Raw genomic sequence first — 23264 nt, forward strand, 5'->3', positions numbered from 1 at the left:
CAAAGAATGAGTTGACTTTGACTTTATTTCCAAACTTTATCCTTATATTATTTATGATTTTAAGCCACTTACATTTACAGATTTCTAGTGTGAGTTTCATTTCTAGTTTTCTACTATAAATCGAGTTAAAAGAAAAAATAATTGTAAGCATCTCACTTCACTAAAATAATGTATTCGTAGATCTTATTAACATGAAACCACCTTCTTGGCATGGAATAAAGTCATAAACACTGCCCACAATCATTAATTAAACAAATTGTACACCCGCTCCGGCCTCCGGCGGTAGTAGTCTTTGGTTGAATTAGTTTTTTGTTTTCACAAAACCCAAATTGGAAATTTCAATCTGTCTTAATCTTTGGTCCTTGGTAGACTTCGACTTCTTTACTTCCTTCATCTCTACTAAAGTATTCCCATTTCAACCAAAACCCACTCGACTCGGTCTTGTTTCTTGATCAACTTTTCTCCATAATCCACTGTAGAAACTGATCTCCCTCGCTCTACAAAAAGGTAAAGATTCATCCATTTTTCTTATGTGATTGATATTGTGTTTGCTAGTTGGTGTTCACCGCTTGATTTGTAGTAATTGGGTGTTTTTTGGAAGTGGGTTTATTGATTCGAGAGGTTTTTAGCAGAAACCAAATTCAATTTGATCCAGCAGCAGGTCAGAGGATCACGAATCACCCGAGGAAACTTGGGTTCCTTAGATTCACACGTCCTTGAAAAAATTCTTGTTCGACTGTTTGTTATGTGTTGGTTAACCTTTAATGATCTGTTTAGTTCATGTTGCTTTGAAGCTCTACTTTGTGACGATTTAGGGTTCTTTGCCACTTTTGCCGATAAGCATTTGATAGTGGTGTTGACTACTGCATAAATTGACGATTTCTTGCCTGAATTACATTGTATACCATTGTCTAAATCATAATATCTGATATTCATTTGGAACACCGATCTTCATTTCTGTGATTCAACACAGAGATTTTTGTTACATAAATACATTTCGATGATATTAATTTGGGTTGACAAAATTATTTTATTTTCGTAAGTATTAAAGGGTATTTTAGACATTTTGACTGATCTTATAGACCTCCCTGAAATTATCCCCAATTCAAGTGTCACAATTCTCAAGAGACAAAAGGAAAATGCTAAGCTTACATAGCCTCAGTTATCTCTTGTGTCACATAAGTGTTGATGCCCCCAAAGCAAACTCAATCTACTATAAAACAAAACAAATAACTGAATAAGTCCAAAACAAAACTGCTTTAGGGGAAAAGTTCACAATTTTTTTACCATTATACCCTTTCCTGCGTAGATAATTTAACTATATACCATTGTATGTCTCAGAACTTGAAGACATTTGTTGCAAGATGTTCTCATTGATGCTACAAAGAGATAGAAAACATGGTTCACAAAGCTGATTTAGTGATCATTGGAATCTGTGTTGGTGTAGCTGTTGGCATACTTATAGCATCACTTGCATTCTTTGGTATAAGATGGTATAAAAGGCGGGCCCACCTTAGAAAATGTGCAAATGATCATAATGCTTCAACTCTTCCTATACGTAGAAATGGTGTGGATACAAGTAATATTTTGAGTGAATCTTTTTCAACAAATTCAGTGAGTGTTAAAGTATCGACTTATCCTGTAAAAACTTCTCCTCTTGCAAAATGGAATAAGAATGGTAAAGAACAGTTGGCTTCAGCTTCAGGCCTACCAAGATACTCTTACAAGTATGTTCTTTTTCAAACTTTAGTCTTATGAATTCTTTAAAATGCAAAAAGAAACATGTTACATGGTGCAAGAATGAAAAGTTTTGGATAAAAAGTGTCGAGTAGGGTTTTTTTTGTGCATTTTAAATGTGCCTAAAGTCGTTTATTATTGTAAGATATATTAAAAGTTATGTAAAGATAATTTAAAAATTAGTACTCAGAAAAAAGAAAGAAAAGGATTATTATATAATACATTTTGGGCATGTTTGGTTTGTGGATTCTGACGGAATTGGAATCCGAGATTCCATTCCAAGGTTTGTTTAGTTGCCAAATAGACGGAAGTCAATTCCGTTTTGAATTTTTTACAAATTTCATGTTTGATGGGGAGGGTGGGAGGAAGTCGATTCTATTTTTTCTTTTTTATTGAAAGACCAAAATGCCCTCTTTATATATTGAGATTAATTAAAATATAGAGTTCTACTAGTATATATATTTAAAGTAAAGTGATAAACAATAAGTATTTAAACTTAAATAATTTTTTTATTGAAAGACCAAAATACCCTCCTCTTTAGAATTACATTTATTGAGCTTGTATTACTTTTCAGGGACTTACAAAAAGCTACAAAAAACTTTACAACCATTTTGGGACAAGGGTCTTTTGGTCCAGTATATAAAGCTACAATGCCTGCTGGTGAAGTTGTTGCTGTAAAGGCTCTTGCTTCTGATTCCAAACAAGGGGAGAAAGAATTTCAAACTGAGGTAATCACCAACTCGTTCGAATGTCAAATTACCTTTATGCCCTTTTGCAAGATCTAAAGTCTAAACACGTGTTTGATGGCTACTAATCGAGTTATATATCTCATGTCATTGATTAATCATGGGAAATCTACTTTTGATTCAATTTCCTTTATTAATTTATAAAAGACCCTAGGAAGGCCACTTTCCAAAATTATTTAAAAAATGGAAGTTTAATTTTCTTGGTGTTGTTGTAGGTATCTCTTTTGGGAAGGTTGCATCATAGAAACTTGGTGAATCTTGTGGGGTATTGTGTAGATAAAGGACAACGGATGTTAATATATGAATATATGAGTAATGGAAGCTTGTCAAGTTTTCTATATGGTATGTAAAATCACTCGTTTCTTGTTGCTTTTACCAAAATGCCCATAAAAAATAAATGCTTTTTTAATACAATGTTTATGTTTCACATTTTACCCAATTCATACAACAAAATGGCTCTTTTTATAAGAAATATGCAATAAAGTTCAATTGTAGGACCAAAAGATTCAATATTTTATTTTACCCATAAATAAATTGGTAAAAAAAGTCATCATTGTTGCGTAAGTAACCATTTTTAATTCCTAGAATGAAACCTGGTTACATATTTCGTCTAAAAAACCACTTTTTTTTTCTTCCTAAATTGGGAAAAAAGATTAAACATTGTTGAATAAATACACATTTAACCCTTTGAATATCTACATCATCTACTTGTGTTGTGTGATACTAAATTAAGGAACTTTTCGTGTCTAAAACCATACATAGATGATAAAAAGCAGGCGTTGAATTGGGAAGAAAGACTTCAAATTGCCCTTGATATTTCACATGGAATAGAGTACCTTCATGATGGGGTTTGTTTTTTTTATTATTTACTTATAATTATTATTATTTTGTGGTTTATATATCTTCAACAATGGACTCAAATTCATATCTTCATTGATCAGGCAGTTCCACCTGTCATACATCGAGACTTGAAGTCTGCAAATATATTGCTCGATCACTTCATGAGAGCCAAGGTGAGATCTCATCTTGTATTTCCGTAACTAAGGGTAAAATGGTCATTTAGTGTATACATACATCACTTTATCCAAACATCCCCTAAAGTTATGTCTAGATAAAAGATGTTTAAAAAGTATTTGAGAAAACAACTACATACTTGGAGAAATGGAAGTAAACGAGGGCAAATTTGTAATAAGTTAGGACTTAAAGCCTCAATTTGTTTTTGTGTTGTTGAAAATGGGTGATATTTGACATGAAAATGTAAAAGTAAATAATAGGTTGCAGATTTTGGGCTATCAAAAGAAGAGGTGTATGATGGAAGAAACTCGGGGCTTAAAGGCACATACGGATACATTGATCCTATGTATATTTCTACAAACAAGTTCACAATGAAGAGTGACATCTACAGTTTTGGAATCATTTTATTTGAACTCATCACTGCTATTCATCCACAACAAAATCTCATGGAATATGTCAATCTAGTAAGCTAATATTCCTAAATTCCTAATCTTTCAACACTTTTAATTAGTTCTTAGGGTGTTTTCTTGTTATTAAATCTTCATTTTCTTTTTAAATTAACAAGGCAGCAATGAGTTCAGATGGGGTGGATGAAATTCTTGACAAGGCACTTGTTGGGGAGTGTGATCCAGTGGATGTGAGGAGCATGGCAAGAATAGCACACAGATGTTTGCATAAGACACCAAGAAAAAGGCCTTCAATTGGGGAGGTTTCACAGGCCATTACAAAGCTCAAACAGAGGCGTTTGGTTAGGGAAGATAGTACAATGTCATTTGCAGCCGAAGAGTTTTCCGGGGTCGTTGGGTGCATAGAGTTACAACAAAATGAATTGAAGAAGATGACAAGTATAGCTGAATCTTGAAAGATTCAAATCTTGAGTCTTGATGTTTCTGGATGTAGTAAGCTTGTTGTGACTTGTGACACTATATATATAGTGGAAAGATACATGGTTAATGGCAAAAATGCAACATATTTTTATCATTTTATTAATACATACAAAAAGTTTTATGTTAAAATTACAACAAACATTTTCTTTTACTCCATCATTTGGTGGAATAACCTTATCATTACATATATGAACTACATTACATGATGGATTGTTAAAGAGAATATTACAAGAAAGTGCTCAAGTTTTTCATGATGAATCAATCAAGATTGCTGGTTTGTTGATTATCGTTAACCAAGTGCTTGCTACAAAATATCAATCTTATCCCCTGAGAAATACAATAATGTACAATCCTATACATGTACAAACTGTTAGGAAGTAAAACGGATAACAAACAAAACTAATAGCACTCAAACATAGGTTACGTGTACAATTTTCATAGAGATTCATCTAACACTCTAGAATTCAAGATCCAAAATAACCTAGTATGCATCCCTATTTATATTTGAGGGATCAGACTTAAAACCCTAATGGGCTAAGCCCATAGGCTCTTGAAAGGTGACAACCAATCATATTCCGCCATGCAACATCTTTTAGAACATTCTTCCATATCATACAACCCATGAGCATCAACAACACACATGATGGACCACTTGGACCATAGTGGAGTATCATGATGCACAGTGTAACAACCCAAAATTCACAACAAAATTTTCATTTTTATTTAAGCAAAATCCTCTCAGTATCATAAAAACCAAAACAAGAAATCCTAGGTGTATCAATACAATCATCCTAAATCAGAGTATCAAAATGTGGAAGTCATAAAAGATCTACAAGCCGGGGTGTACAATCATGCATTCGCCTTTCCGCGATCATCCTAGGTACTTGAAACACATTTAATCCACAAATGTAAGCATAAAACTTAGTGAGTCCTTCCCAAAATATCCATACTACACAACATAATAACAACTATGAGTTATCAGCAACCCTGAGGATTTTCAACAACCCCGATGGGCTAACAGCATGCCCTATGGATTATCAGCATGCTTAGGGGTTATTAGCAACCCTAGGGATTATCAGTAATCCTAGTATATCAGCAATGTAATTCAAACAAATAACATACAACAATTAAGACCCAGCTGGTCACATACATAAATACCACACAGATAAAGTAGTAAGAAGACCCACCTTGCGAATAGCAGCTAAAAATACGACAACTCTCACACACAGGATCTTGTTAGTCACACATTTTCGTAACTCGAAAACATGGAAGGTGCTATGAATCTGACTGAGATCATCTGACAAATCCAGTCGGTAGGCCACCTTGCTTACCCTAGCTATCACCCGTAATGGACCGATAACTTGGGGCCCAACTTGCCCTGAATCGGATAAAGCCTTTCCAAGGCGATACCTTTAGGAGTACCATATCCTCGACCTGAAATTCCAACTTAGATCGGCGTCGGTCGACGTAGCTCTTCTGGCGACTCTGGGTTGTCTGCAATCTCTATGTAACCTGCTGTATAAGTTCCGTTGTCTTGAGAACGATCACCATGCTCCCCATGACCCGCTGACCAACCTCTCCCCAACAAATCGGGATCCGACACTTCCTCCCATAGAGAAGCTCGAAGGAAGGCATACCAATACTAGCATGATAGCTGTTTTTATAAGAAAACTCAGCCAGAGGTAGGTAGGAGTCCCAACTCCTACCGAAGTCTATGATACATGCCCTCAGCATATCCTCGAGCGTCTAGATGGTTTGCTCGCTCTGCCCATCTGTATGAGGATGATAAGCAATACTAAAATGCAATCGGGTACCCAACTCCTCATGGAACTTCTTCCAAAATATGGAAGTGAAATGAACATCCCGATCTAACACAATCGAAGAGGGCACGCCATGGCGAGCAACCACCTCTCGAACATAAATCTCTGCCAACTTCTCAGCAGAAGAGCTCTCATCAATGGCCAGAAAGTGAGCACTCTTCGTCAAACGGTCCACAACCACCCATATGACATCATAACCCTTTACCATCTTCGGTAACTTTATAATGAAGTCCATGGTCACTTGCTCACATTTCCACAATGGGACCTCTAAGGGCTGCAATTTTCCATGAGGGCGTTGATGTTCGGCATTGACCTTTCGGAAAGTTAAGTACCGCTCCACGAACCAAGCTATATCTCTCTTCATACTTGGCCACCAGTAACTATGTATCAGATCATGATACATCTTTGTCACGTCTGGGTGAATGGAAAACCTCGATGTGTGTGCCTTGTCCATCAAAATCTATTAGGTCCCACCTGCATAAGGCACCTAAATCCTACCATGAAGTGTCAGCAACCCCTGACCATCATAATTAAAAGCTGACATCTGGCCAATCACCCGCTCACTCTTCTGATTTTCCACCTTGATGGCCTCCATCTGAGCAGCCCTGATCATCTCGTCACTAATGTCATCCTCATGTATACCTCCTGAATCAGAGTACTACTATGACTCAATGCATCACCCACCACGTTGGCCTTACCGGGGTGGTACAAGGTCTCACAGTCGTAGTACTTCACTACATCAAGCCATTTCCTTTGCCTCATATTTAGGTTGGGATGATCCATCAGGTATCTCAAACTCTTGTGGTCCATATAAATAATACACCAGACCCATACATGTAGTGGCGCCAAATCTTGAGGGCGAAAACCACTGCCCCAACTCCAGATCATGTGTAGGATAATTTGCCTCATGAGGCTTCAGTTGCCTTGAAGCATAAGCGATCACGTGTCCCCTCTGCATCAATACTGCACCAAAACCCATGATTGATGCGTCACAATACACCATGAAATCCTCAACTCCCTCCGAAAGGGTAAGCACCGACGCCTCACAGAGCTTCTGCCGAAGAGTCTCAAATGCTGCCTGCTGCTTAGGCCCCCAATGGAAAATAGCATCCTTCCTAGTCAGTCTAGTGAGAGGAACTGCAATCTTAGAGAAATCTCTAATGAACCTCCGATATTAGCCTGCCATCCCGAGGAAACTACGAATCTCGGATGGAGACTTTGGAACTGCAATCTGATCTGCTTTGAGCTTTTTGATGTCATTCACAGTGAGAGGTGTCTTTCGTGTTTTTTCTTGACCCATGATAACAGAAACAACATCTCTAACAACTTGTCTTACAGGAACATGAGGACCTTCTTAAACTGATCTCCATATCTATTCACCATTTTCTTTTCCAACAAAAAATCTCTCCATTCTAACTTTCAGATGATCATACTCTTCAACAACTACCAGTGAGGCACGTGAAGGGTAACCCATGCAATTTGAGATTTGCATTAAATAAATTTATTGAGAAGGATTAGTAGCAGCTATTGAAATTAAGATATTAGAGCTAAAGTGGTATAAAAAAGAACTTTTATCCTAAACACATAAATGATTAAGATACCAATGTAATATTAAATCAACTATAATATGATCTTATGGATTCAAAGGACAACCACTTAGGCTATGATACCAATTGTGAGTACTTAAACTTTATTAAATGCACAGACAAGGTTTGAAAACACAATTCTTGAATTAACCTTTAATATCAATGATTGCTAGTAATTGAGATCCAGTCAAGTCTGGTCAAACTGTAACATCCGGATTCCCAGGTATGTCATTTTAAGTATTTATTTTTGAGGTTCATTGACCTACTCGACGAGTTGGTGCTATAACTCGCCGAGTAGAGTCGGGATGGCCACGTGGGTTTAATGATCTACTCGACGAGTCCGGGAGTAGACTCGCCGAGTAGGCGCTGTGAGTTGAAACCCTAAATCCCCGAGTTTGGGGCCTATATAAGGATAAGTATAGCCTCATTTGCGGCTCTCCATCTGTTTCCTTTCATTGAGAGAAACCCTAATCGCCCCTTGAGCTTTTGAGAGAGTTTTGAGCCATTGTTTGAGATCTTTGGTGCATTTTGGTAGAGGGAAAGAGGATTCCAAGAAAGGATTGTGAAGAAGTTGCTAGATCTGCTGCTTAGACATCCAAGAGCTTCTATTCAAGGTATAAAGTTCGTACCTTTCTCTCTTGTATGGATAGATCTCATGGTTTTAGAGTTAGGGCTTCATTTTCATCTTATTTTGGGGACCTTGAAGGTTTTGAGCACCTTCTTAGAAATAGACATCAGATCTGGACCTTGTGAGGTCCCTAGAGTCGAAAGCCCCCTGCTTTATTCAGCCATGATAGCCCCTTGAATGAGAGACTTCTTCTCAAGCTTGTTCTTGGCATTTTTAGCCCTTTGGTGCTATGCATGAACGTAAAGCTCGAGGCTTTACGTGATATTCAGGCCTTGAGAGCTTAGATCTAGAGTGTGAGAGAGTTTTCTGCCTTGAAATCACCTGAATACAAGTTGAGACCGAGCGGACTCGCCGAGTTGATGAGCCGACTCGACGAGCCGGTTAGGGTTTGTCCCGATGAACTCGATCATGCGATAGCTCGGCGAGTTAGGGGTTAACTCGACGAGCTGGACCTTCATGAGATTACTGAGAATCGATGGGACTCGACGAGTCGCACGAGTGCACTAGGCGAGTCTGGTCAAAGTTGGACCGTTGACTGGAGTTGACTTCTGTTGACTGTGGGGTTTGGTCAACATGAGTGAAAGGGGCCAGAGAGGGGTAGAACGGTCTTTTACCCACTCTTCAGAGATAAGGGTAGAATATTAATTAGAAATATTATCTTGTGATAGGCGGAGGCTAGACCGAGGATTTCTGGCACGAGATTTTTACTAGCTATCTTACGAGGTGAGTCTTCTCACTATACTTTACCTAGAGTGGTAGTTATGTGTGGCCAGAAGGTCTTATGTGCTTGTTTGAGTTATGCATGATTGTGTGATATGTATTGTATGCTATAATATTGTTGCTTAGACCGGACCGGAGGGTCCAACGATCTATGAGGCCAGAGGGTTCTCAATCAGACCGGACCGGAGGGTCCAACGAGCTAGACCGGACCAGAGGGTCCAACGAGCTACGAGACTGGAGGGTCCCGCTGAGACACATGGGCCGGAGGGTCCTACAAAGTATAGCCTCGAGTGGCGAATTTTTTGTATGTGGTATTTTGGGGAACTCACTAAGCATTCGTGCTTACCGTGTTATGTGTTATGTGTTTCAGGTACTTCGGGAGATAGCGGGAAGGCGCCGGTATGATTGTACACACACACACACACAGTCGAGATGGAACGTGTTATAAGATCCTGGATTTGAATAATTGTATTGAAAACTTAATGGTTGTTTTGAGAATTAATGATGAGACATATGTGTTTATGAGTTTAAAATTTAAAAATTTGGTTTGAGTTTTCTTGACGTTACAAGGTTGTATCAAAGCCTTGGTTTGAGGGATTCGGATACACCTACGGGCATATCTGGACTCAAACTGAGGATTTGAGAAAAAGTTTTCAAAAAGAAACAATTTTTCTAAAAAGAGTAAAAGATTCCAGAAAAAGCGGAAAAGAGTAGTGTGTACAATCGGCCAGCGCCCGAACGGTGATTTCCCAAAATACCCTTACGTTATGTGTTATGAGATGTGTTATGCATGCTAGAGTAGGCTAGGTATTCATATTTAGGACTTGAGTGGGCCTGATTTGTGATGCCTTAGCCTAGGAGTTACTGCTACTGTGAATTTCTTCGAGTGTGAGTAGGTAGCATAGAGGAGGTTATGAGAGGTCTACTGGGTGGTAGCCTGCGCTCAACGAGATATAGAGTACTTGTGAACTAGAATCCTAGGAGGAGTACTTGGGGTGAATACTGATGTGGTGTGGAAGGTAGTATAGGGCCCGTACTACTGGAAACCCTGGATCAATGAGCAGCCCAAGTAAGAATCCTTAGGGTACTAAGGAACAAGTAGGGTTGAGTGATTGAGTGCGAGCATACTCGATCGAGTCTCTGATTTCTTTTGTGTTGTGTTTTAGAGACATCATGGTGGGTACGCGCCACACCCCAGAGAGCAGCGGTGTTAGCGATGATGAGATTTACAGGATGATTCATGATGAGGTGGTTGCAACCATTCGAGCTGAGATACCAGAGATGTTTGGGTCTATCAAGACCACGCTGATTGAGACATTTGACGAGCGATACGCTGCTCTTACCGATGCTGCTGTTGCTGCGGCCACCGCATCCGTTGCCGCTGCTAGGCCACAGGGGGGTGACTCGTTGCTGTACCGGGAGTTCAGCAACACGAAGCCACCAGAGTTTGATGGGACTCAGGATCTGATAGCCGCGATGAGATGGATCTCTGACATTGAGGGATGCTTCTACACGTGTTCTTGTCCGGAGCATCTGAGGGTACGGTTCGCGCTGAACCAGCTTCGCTCGGGAGCGAAGGACTGGTGGAAGTTTGTGACAGCTGACTTTACTACTGCAGAGCTTACCGCGGTGACTTGGGAGAGGTTCACCGCTATGTTTCGAGACGAGTACGTTCCCCCGGTGGAGAGGGAACAGTTGGCCCAGTAGTTCTTGTCCCTCAAGCAGGGGACTGAGTCTGTGACTGTGATCACACAGATGTTTCATGAGATGGCGTTGTTTTGCCCTGAGCACGTGTCTTCTGAGCAGGCACATATGAGCCGATATCTGAGCATACTGAGGAGAGACATTCGCGAGTTCGTGGCGAACTCGACATACCGAACATTTTCCGAGCTCCAGGAAAATGCTCGGAAGAGGGAGATTGAGCTAGAGACTCAGGCCAGGGAGGAGGCGGAGTCTCAGAGGAGGAATAGGCGGCCGGCACAGTCTCAGCCGGCGGCCAAGCGGGAAAAGCCCGCTGATTCGAGATCGGGAGGTCAGAAGGGCTGTACTTGTGGGAAGTACGGCAAGAGCCATGATGGGTGTGCAGAGCAGGTGTGTGTTATAAGTGCGGGAAGGAGGGGCATATCACGAGGGATTGCCCCAAGGGATTTTCGGTTTGCTTCCATTGCAACCAGACTGGCCATAGCAAGGCCGAGTGCCCGCAGTTGCTTCAAGGATCAGCGCAGGGATCTGCGCCTTCTACTACTCGTGCTACAGAGTGTCGGCTCGTGAAGGCCGAGGCACCGAAGGCTCGCGGTAGAGCCTTCCAGTTGACAGCGGAGGAGGTCCGCGCAACACCCGGTGTTGTGGCTGGTATGTGATCTTTTGCTTATTCTTTTGTTTATATATGGTGCTTATTTGTGATATGTTTAGGTACTTTTCTTGTGAGTTCTGTACCTGCTTTGGTGTTGTTTGACTCGGGTGCGAGTCGATCCTTTGTATCGCTAGCATTTAGTCGTCACATCAGTAACCGACGTGAGGCGTTGAGTCGACCTTTGAGAGTCTCCATAGCTGATGAGCATGCTGTTCTTGCGACTGATGTGATCCGGGGATGTGTGCTTGAGATTTTGGAGTCGGGTTTCCGATAGATTTGGTACCTATCGCGATAGGGGATGTCTGTGTCATCGTGGGCATGGACTGATTGAGTCGATTCGGGGCTATGATCGACTGCTAGCGTCAATTGCTGACCATCCGAAACCCAAGTGGGGGAGTACTTACCGTATACGGCGAGGGTACCCGATCTAGGTCAGCATTTTGTTCGGCTGCTCGAGCGAGGCAGAGCTTGCAGCAGGGTTGCATGGGTTTTCTGGCGTATGTGGCGGATACGCGGGATGTCACGGGGAGACCGAGTTCTGTCGCTAAGGTTCCGGTAGTGAATGAGTTTCAGGACGTTTTCCCGAGGAGTTACCAGGTGTACCTCCTGAGAGGCAGGTGGAGTTTCGTATTGATTTGCTTCTGGGGGCGGCACCTATCGCCAAGGCACCCTATCGCCTTACGCCGCCAGAGATGTAGGAGTTATTCTCGCAGCTTCAGGAGCTGTTGGGAAAGGGATTTATCCGGCCGAGTAGCTCGCCGTGGGGAGCACCGATCCTTTTTGTCAAGAAAAAGGATGGTTCACACCGGATGTGCATGGATTACCGAGAGTTGAACAAGCTGACGGTCAAGAACCGTTATCCACTCCTGAGGATCGACGATCTGTTCGATCAGTTGCAGGGTGCATCTTGGTTTTCCAAGATCGATTTGAGGTCTGGTTATCACCAGATGAGGGTTCGTGAGGAGGATATTCAGAAGGCAGCATTTAGAACTCGTTATGGGCATTACGAGTTCGTGGTGATGCCTTTCGGGCTCACCAATGCACCAGCAACGTTCATGGATCTCATGAATCGGGTATACATGCCTATGTTGGATCGTTCGGTGATCGTGTTCATCGACGATATCTTGGTATATTCGAGGTCTAGAGAACATCATTAAGAGCATTTGAGAGAAGTCCTCGGAGTATTGAGATCGGAGAGGCTTTATGCCAAATTCTCCAAGTGTGATTTCTAGTTACGAGAGGTCCAGTTCTTGGGACACCTCGTTAATCAGAATGAGATTTTAGTCGACCCGGCCAAGATTGAGGCGGTTATGAGTTGGGAGGTGTCAAGACCCCCCACCTAGATCAGGAGTTTTCTGGGGTTGGCCGGCTAGTACCGGAGGTTTATCAGAGATTTCTCCAAGATTGTTGTTCCTCTCACCAAGTTGACCCGGAAGGGCGTTGCTTTTGTTTGGGGTCCCGAGCAGCAGACCTCGTTTGAGACTCTTCACCAGAGATTGTGCGAAGCTCCAGTGTTAGCCCTTCCTGAGGGAATGGAGGACTTTGTGGTTTATTGCGATGCATCTATATCGGGGTTAGGAGCGGTGCTCATGCAGAGAGGACACGTGATAGCATATGCATCGAGGCAGCTGAAGCCTCATGAGACAAGGTATCCTACCCACAATTTAGAGTTGGGGGTAGTGCTGTTTGCCCTCAAGATCTGGCGCCATTACTTGTACGGGGTTTGGTGTACCATTTACACGAACCACAAGAGCTTGAAGTATCTGATAGATCAACCTAACCTGAATATGCGCCAGAGAAGGTGGTTGGACGTGGTAAAAGATTATGACTGTGAGATTCTGTATCACCCGGGCAAGGCTAACGTGGTAGCCGATGCCCTGAGCCGCAAGGCGGAGAGTGCCCCGATTCGGGATATATGCATGAGGATGACAGTGGTGACTCCGGTATTGGATACCATTCGAGAGGCCCAGACGGAAGCTGTGAGACCGGAGAACCGCAAGAGGGAGCGGGTGATTGGGCAGGTATCCGAGTTTGTGGCGGATAGCCGAGGGCTTATGACCTTTAGAGGGCGGATTTGGGTGCCCTATACGGGCGGAGCACGTAGCATACTGATGGAGGAGGCGCACAGATCGAGATTCTCGATCCATCCCGGGGCCACCAAAATGTATTTGGACCTGAAGAGGGATTACTAGTGGCCTTGTATGAAGAAGGATGTTGCGTGGGTAGTTGAGAGATGCTTGACCTGCCGATGGGTCAAGGCAGAGCACCAGCATCCACATGGTCCATTGCAGCCTCTGGAGATTCCTAGTGGAAGTGGGAACAGATCGCTATGGACTTCATTACCAAGTTACCGAGGAGCTGGGCACGCGCTTACATTTCAGTACTGCATATCACCCGCAGACAGACGGACAGAGCGAACGGACAATTCAGACGCTCGAGGATATGTTGCGCGCCTGTGTCATGGACTTCGGAGGGAGTTAGGACACTTATTTACCCCTGGCTGAGTTCTCCTACAACAACAACCATCACTCAAGCATTGGTATGCCTCCCTTTGAGCTCTTGTATGGGAGAAGGTGTCGCACTCTCATCTATTGGGGAGAGGTGGGGCAGAGAGTTATGGGCAGCACTGAGATAGTGCTGAAGACGACCGAGCAGATTCAGCAGGTCAGACAGAGGTTGCAAACAGCTCAGAGTCGTCAGAAGAGTTACGCGGACAGACGACGATCCGAGCTTGAGTTCCAGGTTGGAGATTTTGTCCTTCTGAAGGTTTCCCCATGGAAAGGAGTAATCCGGTTTAGGAAGCGGGGCAAGTTGGGGCCTCGATATATTGGACCTTTCAGGGTGGTCGCCAGGGTAGGCAAGGTAGCATATCAGCTGGAGCTACCTGAGGAGTTGAGCCAGATCCATAGCACCTTCCACGTATCCCAGTTGAGGAAATGTGTAGCTGACGAAACGGCAGTGGTACCGCTGGAGGACATTCAGGTAGATGCGAGCCTGAATTAAATTGAGAGGCCGACCGCAATTTTGGATCGAAAGGTGAAAGTTCTGAGGAACAAGGAAGTGCCCCTGGTTCAGGTCCAGTGGCAGCATCGGGGAGGGTCCGATTTGACTTGGGAGCCGGAGTCAGAGATGCGTGAGCAGTATCCAAAGTTATTTACGGAGCATGACTTCGAGGGCGAAATCTGATTCTAGTGGGGGAGAATTGTAACATCCGGATTCCCAGGTATGTCATTTTAAGTATTTATTTTTAAGGTTCATTGACCTACTCGACGATTTGGCGCTATAACTCGCCGAGTAGAGTCGGGATGGCCACGTGGGTTTAATGATCTACTCGACGAGTCCGGGAGTAGACTCGCCGAGTAGGCGCTGTGAGTTGAAACCCTAAATCCCCGAGTTTGGGGCCTATATAAGGATAAGTATAACCTCATTTGCGGCTCTCCATCTGTTACCTTTCACTGAGAGAAACCCTAATCGCCCCCTTGAGCTTTTGAGAGAGTTTTGAGCCATTGTTTGAGATCTTTGGTGCATTTTGGTAGAGGGAAAGAGGATTCCAAGAAAGGATTGTGAAGAAGTTGCTAGATCTGCTGCTTAGACATCCAAGAGCTTCTATTCAAGGTATAAAGTTCGTACCTTTCTCTCTTGTATGGATAGATCTCATGGTTTTAGAGTTAGGGCTTCATTTTCATCTTATTTTGGGGACCTTGAAGGTTTTGAGCACCTTCTTAGAAATAGACATCAGATCTGGACCTTGTGAGGTCCCTAGAGTCGAAAGCCCCCTGCTTTATTCAGCCATGATAGCCCCTTGAATGAGAGACTTATTCTCAAGCTTGTTCTTGGCATTTTTAGCCCTTTGGTGCTATGCATGAACGTAAAGCTCGAGGCTTTACGTGATATTCAGGCCTTGAGAGCTTAGATCTAGAGTGTGAGAGAGTTTTCTGCCTTGAAATCACCTGAATACAAGTTGAGACCGAACGGACTCACCGAGTTGATGAGCCGACTCGACGAGCCGGTTAGGGTTTGTCCCGATGAACTCGATCATGCGATAGCTCGGCGAGTTAGGGGTTAACTCGACGAGCTGGACCTTCATGAGATTACTGAGAATCGATGGGACTCGACGAGTCGCACGAGTGCACTCGACGAGTCTGGTCAAAGTTGGACCGTTGACTGGAGTTGACTTCTGTTGACTGTGGGTTTTGGTCAACATGAGTGAAAGGGGTCAGAAAGGGGTAGAACGGTCTTTTAACCACTCTTCAGAGATAAGAGTAGAATATTAATTAGAAATATTATCTTGTGATAGGCGGAGTCTAGACCGAGGATTTCGGGCACGAGATTTTTACTAGCTATCTTACGAGGTGAGCCTTCTCACTATACTTTACCTAGAGTGGTAGTTATGTGTGGCCAGAAGGTCTTATGTGCTTGTTTGAGTTATGCATGATTGTGTGATATGTATTGTATGCTATAATATTGTTGCTTAGACCGGACCGGAGGGTCCAACGATCTATGAGGCCAGAGGGTTCTCAATCAGACCGGACCGGAGGGTCCAACGAGCTAGACCGGACCAGAGGGTCCAACGAGCTACGAGACTGGAGGGTCCCGCTGAGACACATGGGCCGGAGGGTCCTACAAAGTATAGCCTCGAGTGGCGAATTTATTGTATGGAGTATTTTGGGGAACTCAGTAAGCATTCGTGCTTACCGTGTTATGTGTTATGTGTTTCAGGTAGTTCGGGAGATAGCGGGAAGGCGCCGGTATGATTGTACACACACACACACACAGTCGAGATGGAACGTGTTATAAGATCCTGGATTTGAATAATTGTATTGAAAACTTGATGGTTGTTTTGAGAATTAATGATGAGACATATGTTTTATGAGTTTAAAATTTAAAAATTTGGTTTGAGTTTTCTTGACGTTACACAAACCAGTCAAGACTTGAAATAAATAACTTCAATAAAGTATTCAAGAAGATTAAATAAAGTAAAGTATGAACAAAGTAAAGTAAATAAGAAGAAGAAGAATTTATGAGAGATGATTGACAAAAATTTGAGAGTGAAATGATGGATTCTATTGATGCATAAAAGATGTGTTTTCAGTACAAGGTTGACACTCCTTTTATAGGAAAATGAGTCAATACATGACAAATACATAGAATAGAAATAACTTGCATTAGTAAACAAAATCCTGATAAAGTAGATTTTTTCTGAATTTACGTTATACTAAAAAAGGAATACAACCAAAATAACTTTCTTCATGTCAGGGAAAGTTGACTAAGTTCTGAATCCATGGCATCTCGGAACTAGTCATCTCGGAGTCTTGGTTTCTTAACCTTCACTTCATCGTTGAAACAACATTCCATCTCGAAATGAGGAATGATCTCCGAGTCTTCATATCTTGAATAACCAACTATCTCAGAATCATCATCTTCATCTCGGTTGAGAATTGATTTCGGAATCACTTCTCCATCTTGGAGACATCACTCCTAATTGCTTCATCTCGAAATGAGAGACTTTTTCAAAATCTCTATGTCATCTTGAAATCATAACCATCTCGGAATGGATTCACATCTCGGATTGTCTAAGAAACACTTTCATGTACTAACAATCATCCAAAAGATTATTCCAAGTAATATATTGAACTATTGATTACCAGTTACAAAACACCTATGATTGTGATAGAGAGAAATTAGTAGTAATGTTAAATTATTAAGCCTTAGTTCATGTAACAGTTTAAAAAAAAATGGTTAAAACTTTAACGTCTTTAGAAATTAGAAGGGTGAATAAAAAAAATATAAATTAATGACACAAGGTCTGCTTTTGCATGTTTTTGTTGGTCTCTCATATGGTCATCCAATATCTAACAGAATCAGACCAACGTATCAATATTAAGATCATAAATATCAATATCAATTAGAAGAGGAAGCACAAGAACCTATAGAGAAATATCATTCTAAAATCTCATTTTCATGGGGCAAGTTTGTTGCTAATAGAGAAGAATCAACCCGGGTTTGATTCGTTTCTCTTGTTCTTTAGCCATGTTCTTCTTCACACATCAATATCAAGACTGAAACCTTCTTTGAAGATTTAAAAATTTCAATAAAATGGTGATCTAGGGATTTAAATGGAAGCAACAAAATCGAAACATGGACATCAAATCTAAGCTAACCAAAAACATATAAGCAAAAAAACAACCAAAACCGAAGAAAGTTGACCCAGATCAAGAATTCTTCGTCTTCATCCAAAAATTCATGGCTTCTGAGGCCTTTATAATGATAAAAAAAAACTCCATTCATGGCCGTCATCAAGACCTTGTTTATGGTTTTGAATGGTGGGCGGGAGGAGAACGATTGAGAGAGAGAGAGAGTGTTCTATGTGATTCAAAAGAGATAAACGAGAATTCGAATTCAAGAACTAATATCCTACTATTTAGGGGATGTGATAAGGAAAGAAGGTGTTAGGGTTTTGATGGGAAAACTTTATCAAACCTTATATCATCTTGAGTAGGAAATAAAGACGAGGTTAATTATTATGATTTTCATTACATAATTATGGTGAAGGTGATGAGAAGAGGATATATGAAATTAAATCCTAAGGAGGAGAAGTTAGGATTTCAGTTTTGAACTTTACGATGATTTCAGGATCGTAACCTGTGATTGAGCAAGAAATGCACCGAGACAGGAGATTGAGAGATAACGGAGCGAAATACAGTGGGCGTGAAAGTGAGAACATGAGTACACGTGTAATTTTTAGAATGTTTGTGAAAAATAATTGTAAATTATAAGAAATTAACACATGGATAAAATTTTACTCATTTATTAGTAGAAGATATATATATATATATATATATATATATATATATATATATATATATATATAACTTTTAAATATATTTTTATTTATTTATTTATTTATTTTTTTTAACGTTTTCTTTTAATCGAAATGACATGTATTAAATCATTTCTTAACATTGTTTTTTTTTTTTTCAATTAACTCAAACTAGTATATTCACGAATTTTTTGTATAAACCCAATTTTAATAAGCATTTTTTCGTTTACACACGTAAGATAAGTTAGGATCAGTCCTGATCAAACAAATTATATTTGCAAGTTAAGAAATTTTTGGACTCCATCCTTAGAAAACATCAAAACAATGAGACAATTTTCTCTAAAATATAATAAAAAAATAACTTACATAAATAATTGTGTTTAATAAAAAAAATCACAAGCATAGTCCCTATTTTATTTTGACAAAATGGTCCGTGTGGTTTAAATGTTTTCCGGTTTGATCTTGAGTCATGTAAAATAATTTTTTTACCCCTATTAATATATTTTTATTTTTATCTTTAACTTTTATTTTTTATTTTATATAAATACTAAAGTAAGGCGGCCCATCGTAACCATACTCCAGACCTTTATACCTACATGCCTCAACCCTTCTCCTTCTTTTGTTCTCCTCCACCGTCACCAACGACATCCTATTTCCAGCCACTACCACTATCTACCGCCACCCAAAGCACCATTGTCTAAATCCGAGTTAAAGTCCTATTAAAAGCATGTTTAGAGGCTGCATACAAAATGATACATTTGACAAATAACAAATAACAAGTTTAATCACACTAGCTCCCAAATCAAGACATAGTAATTATTTAATTAGTTTTTCGGCATCTACCCTCTTTCATACAGCCGAGTTTCATTTTTATCGTATATCAAGATTTTCCAATACCTCACGAGATCAATCATCATTAACACATAGAACAAAAACAAAATACTCACCAACACAATGAAACACAGAGCCATCGTTGTAGAAAATCCACACATTTAATTTTACCAATAATTTCTTACTCGATTTTTTGTTTCTAGGTAAGAACCACTATCTAGGGATGTTTGGAATTGAGTTTGATAAATGTAAAAATGTTTTTCAAAACAACTTTTTACTACCTCTAAAAAGAAGTTTTTAAGAAGCTACACTCTCCTACCTTTTTTGAAAACAACTTATACTTTATTAAAATAAAAAGACTATAATACCTCCATTAAATTAATCTATCCCCTCTATAAAAATCTTATAGCCTCCTTTCTCCTCCACTGCGTATTCATGCCAAAGATTATCCTTTAAAAATGTCTTTTGGTCATTTTACATATATAAGATAATCCAAAAATTTAAAAAGTGCTTATCAAGTCAAATAATAAATCCCAAACACCCTTGGATTTATTTATTTTTTTTGCAAATTGAAATAAAAGGAAACATACACAAATTGATACATAGAAAACAACCAATGAATAATTTGTTAGATGTGACTTGAGCATTTGGAGCATTCGCATGGAGCGTTTGAGTTCAATGGAGTACTTGCAACTTAATGGAGCACTTGAGATTCATAGAGCATGTGATAAATGAATGGGTCGTCTGAGAAGGGAATGAATCTCCTGACAAAGGAGTGGATCTACTGACAAAGGACATGATGTGCCAAAGTGACAGGAGATACTACGAAGTGACTTGATATGCTACGAAGTGACATGATATGCCACCAAATGAAATGATATGCCACCAAGTGACATGATATTCCACTTTGAAGGTGGATACGCCACTACTAAAGCCTAATGCGCCATCTAGGAGTGAATGCACCATCTTGGAAGCCTAATGCTCCATTCATGATGAGGATGCGCCAACCTACGTGAGGATGCACCATCCCTTGTGAAAGATATGCAATCTTGATGCAATGATGCGCCACATGGTTCCTTGATATGACAAGGTCTCCCTTGATGAGCCGTATGCTATAAATGTTGGATTAGGTGTTTAAGCCATAACTATATTTGGTATGTACTTGACCCGATTGTAGCATGGTCCTTTTGGGTTGCCTTCACCAGAGCAACTTGACTGGATGAATAATAGAGAAAAAGGTTATTATGGTTTATTAATATGTTATATGAATAATATATTAAAGGAGAAATCATATTTGTTTAATTAATATTGGTCAAGAATTAATTTAGAATTAATTTTGTGGTCAAAAGATATTAATTAAACTTGGGGGACTAATATTGTAATTATAAGATAGTTGCAATATGGGCTGTGGATCCATTAGGAAAGGGATGGACAATTTTATATGGGAGCCCATATAGAAATCGTCCAAGCTAGGGATTCTAGAAGGATCTTGTGGGCTGCTTAGAGCCTAAGCAACCTAATCAGGTCTTTGGCTGAAACCCTAACTCTGCAGCTATATAAAGGACCATAGGGCACTAGAATTCAACTACCAGAAACCCTAGAAGGATTCCAAGAGCTAATTTTAGCCTTCCCCTCTCTCCAAGATCATCCAATTACTTTTGGTGTTTGTGATTCATTAGAGGCATCGCATTTGAGGTGCTAGGTTTCTCAAAAGCTCAAGATCTTCAAGCAACAATCAAAGGTAACTTTCTAACTTGTTTATTAGATGTTAATTTCGTTTTGTTGTATGCTATATTAGGGTTTTCAAGTCTTGGACAATTGTTGCATGTACAAATAGAAAAACTAGATCCAAGCATTAGGGTTTGCATGTGCACCATAGGATGGATGATTTGCTCATAAACCAACATTGGTATCAGAGCCTAGATCGTTTTTCTTTTGTATTTGATGCATAGCTAATTTGTTCTAAGCTCAAAAGTCGAAAAATCATGCCTTTGACTGATGGACTCGTCGAGTCCCCAGATGAACTCGACGAGTCAGGGCTACCCGACGAGTCCAGTTCTGTGACTCTGCGAGTCGACTAGTCTGGTGGCTGATTTTTCGGGATTTTGATTAAAATTGAATTGGGATAATTACCAAAAACGTTTTTGACTGATAAAACTCGATTTTTTCAATATGGTATTGATTATCCTAATTCAATTGAAAGATAATTGTCATAAATAAGATAACTACTTGTTTTATAAGATAAAAATTGATTATTTGTATTTTTGATTTGAATTATCTTGTAAAGAAAATAGATTAGGTCAAAATATGTGATAAATATTCATAATATGATTAATTAATTATTTTTCAAATTTGATCTAAAAGATGTTTTGAAAAGTTTCAAAACTTGTCCTCAAGTTTTGGAATTTAAATTTTTGATTAAAAGTTTAATTTTGAAATATTTAAATTCTAAACCCTAGAATTTTACAAGTTTAAAATTCGACCCTTATACTATTATAATATTATAAGATTAATAATTATATATATATATATATATATATATATATATATATATATATATATATATATATATATATATATATATGTATAAGATTAAGCTAGTCTTACCGTTAGTAGGCCTCATTCACGAAGCCGATCTATAAGGGGGTATAAGGTTGCTGCCTATAAAATGACATTTTAATAGGTGTCTACTCTCACCTACCGCTTCCTTGATTGGCGGAGGGTCGTTAGTGTTGAGTATATGGGTTGCGCCTTTGGGCTTAGATAGTTTGGTCCGTTAGCATTCACGGTTTGGGCCTGTCCAACCGTGTGCTTGTTATTAGGGTTTAGTATTTATGGTGCATGCATCCATCACGTTTAGAGAGACGCTTCTTGATTATTTTCCTTAAAACAAGTATTGTAACCCTAGCACACCTCTACAGTAGCAATTCGTATTGAGTTCTTCTGAGGTGGAGCATATTAATCATTCGACACTCGTTTGATTCATATTGGTGTTGTTTGTTTTCTGTTACTTGTTATTATTGTGTTAATATCTGTTTGAATCTATCGATTTAAGAGAATATTTTTCTCATCAATTGGTATCAGAGCAGGAGGCTGTGTAAATCATACGCATCTCTTCTGTTTGAAGAATTTTCTTAGGGTTTCCGCTTTTATTGGATCTGTTAAGCCATCATTCCTTCATTGACGTTGTTCATAGATCTTGATACTACCTTATTCAATCTTTACAAGTCTGATTCTAAGCAGATATCTGAAAAAGGTCATCATGTCTCATGAAGATTCACAAACCAATCCGATCAACATCTCCAACAGCATTGGATCTACAACCAGAATACCGATTCTTTACACTCAAGATTATGAAGTTTGGACGCATCACTTTGAGGACTACATCTTTGGTTCCGAAGACAATGGTTATCTTATCTGGGAAGCCATAACATTGTGTCCTTTTGTTCATTCTGGTACAAATACAACTGTTAAGACTCAAAAGGAGTTCAACAAGCTCGTAACTGATGTGGAGAAGATTCCTCAAGACGAAAAGGATAAGTTGTTGTGTAATGTTAAAGCCATAAGAATGATTCGATTTGCTTTACAGTCTGATACTTTTCGTTTAGTAAGCTCATGCACCACGACAAAAGAGATCTGGGTTAGACTTAAAGAGCTGTATTCCACTGATGAAGACCTAGAGCATTCTACTCAAACTCTATTACTCTCTGAGTTTGGTGCTTTCCAACAAAAGCCTGATGAAAAACTTGTTCAGACTTTCGATCGCTTCAACCATCTTTTGAGCAAGATGATCAAGCACGGCATTGGGAGAGAAGTGATCGAACAGAAGGTCACATTTATGAATGGTTTAAGACCCGAATGGATGGCTGTGGTATCAACAGTGAAGGCTCACGAGCAATTTAAAAACTATTCACTGGCGAAGATGGTAGGTATTCTCAAGTCTCATGAAAGTGTTGTGATAAAGGAAACCGAAAGTGGTGTCTGGTATGGGAACCTTAGCCCTTCTCTCTAAAGCGAAGAATGTGGCGGAAGATGAAGAAGAGTCAGAGCTGTCAGAATGTGATCTGACAAACGAAGAATATGCAATGATGGTTTCCAACCCGAAACCATACAAAAATTTGA

At 40.0% G+C, this 23264-nt stretch overlaps 1 protein-coding gene across 1 annotated transcript; it reads left to right on the forward strand.

The window, feature by feature from the left end:
- Positions 1–232: 232 nt before the first annotated feature.
- LOC145109343 (calcium/calmodulin-regulated receptor-like kinase 2) lies at positions 233–4478 on the forward strand. Its single transcript, XM_079046482.1, has 8 exons — positions 233–507; positions 1342–1727; positions 2312–2465; positions 2699–2825; positions 3246–3331; positions 3425–3496; positions 3758–3961; positions 4063–4478. Exons 2-8 carry the CDS (start codon positions 1399–1401, stop codon positions 4357–4359), a joined length of 1269 nt encoding a protein of 422 aa, XP_078902608.1. The 5' UTR covers positions 233–507; positions 1342–1398; the 3' UTR covers positions 4360–4478.
- Positions 4479–23264: the final 18786 nt, after the last annotated feature.

The sequence above is a fragment of the Lactuca virosa genome, chromosome 4 (genome assembly GCF_052849685.1).
Source record: "Lactuca virosa cultivar CGN04683 chromosome 4, Lactuca_virosa_CGN04683_v6, whole genome shotgun sequence".
Taxonomy (NCBI): domain Eukaryota; kingdom Viridiplantae; phylum Streptophyta; class Magnoliopsida; order Asterales; family Asteraceae; genus Lactuca; species Lactuca virosa.

Bases quoted from the DNA above. Each gene is read 5' to 3' on its own strand.
- LOC145109343 (XM_079046482.1), top strand. From the start codon at position 1,399: ATGGTTCACAAAGCTGATTTAGTGATCATTGGAATCTGTGTTGGTGTA. The intron at 2,826-3,245 runs GTATGTAAAATC...AACCATACATAG, and splicing joins CTTGTCAAGTTTTCTATATG to ATGATAAAAAGCAGGCGTTG. The intron at 3,962-4,062 runs GTAAGCTAATAT...TAAATTAACAAG, and splicing joins TCATGGAATATGTCAATCTA to GCAGCAATGAGTTCAGATGG.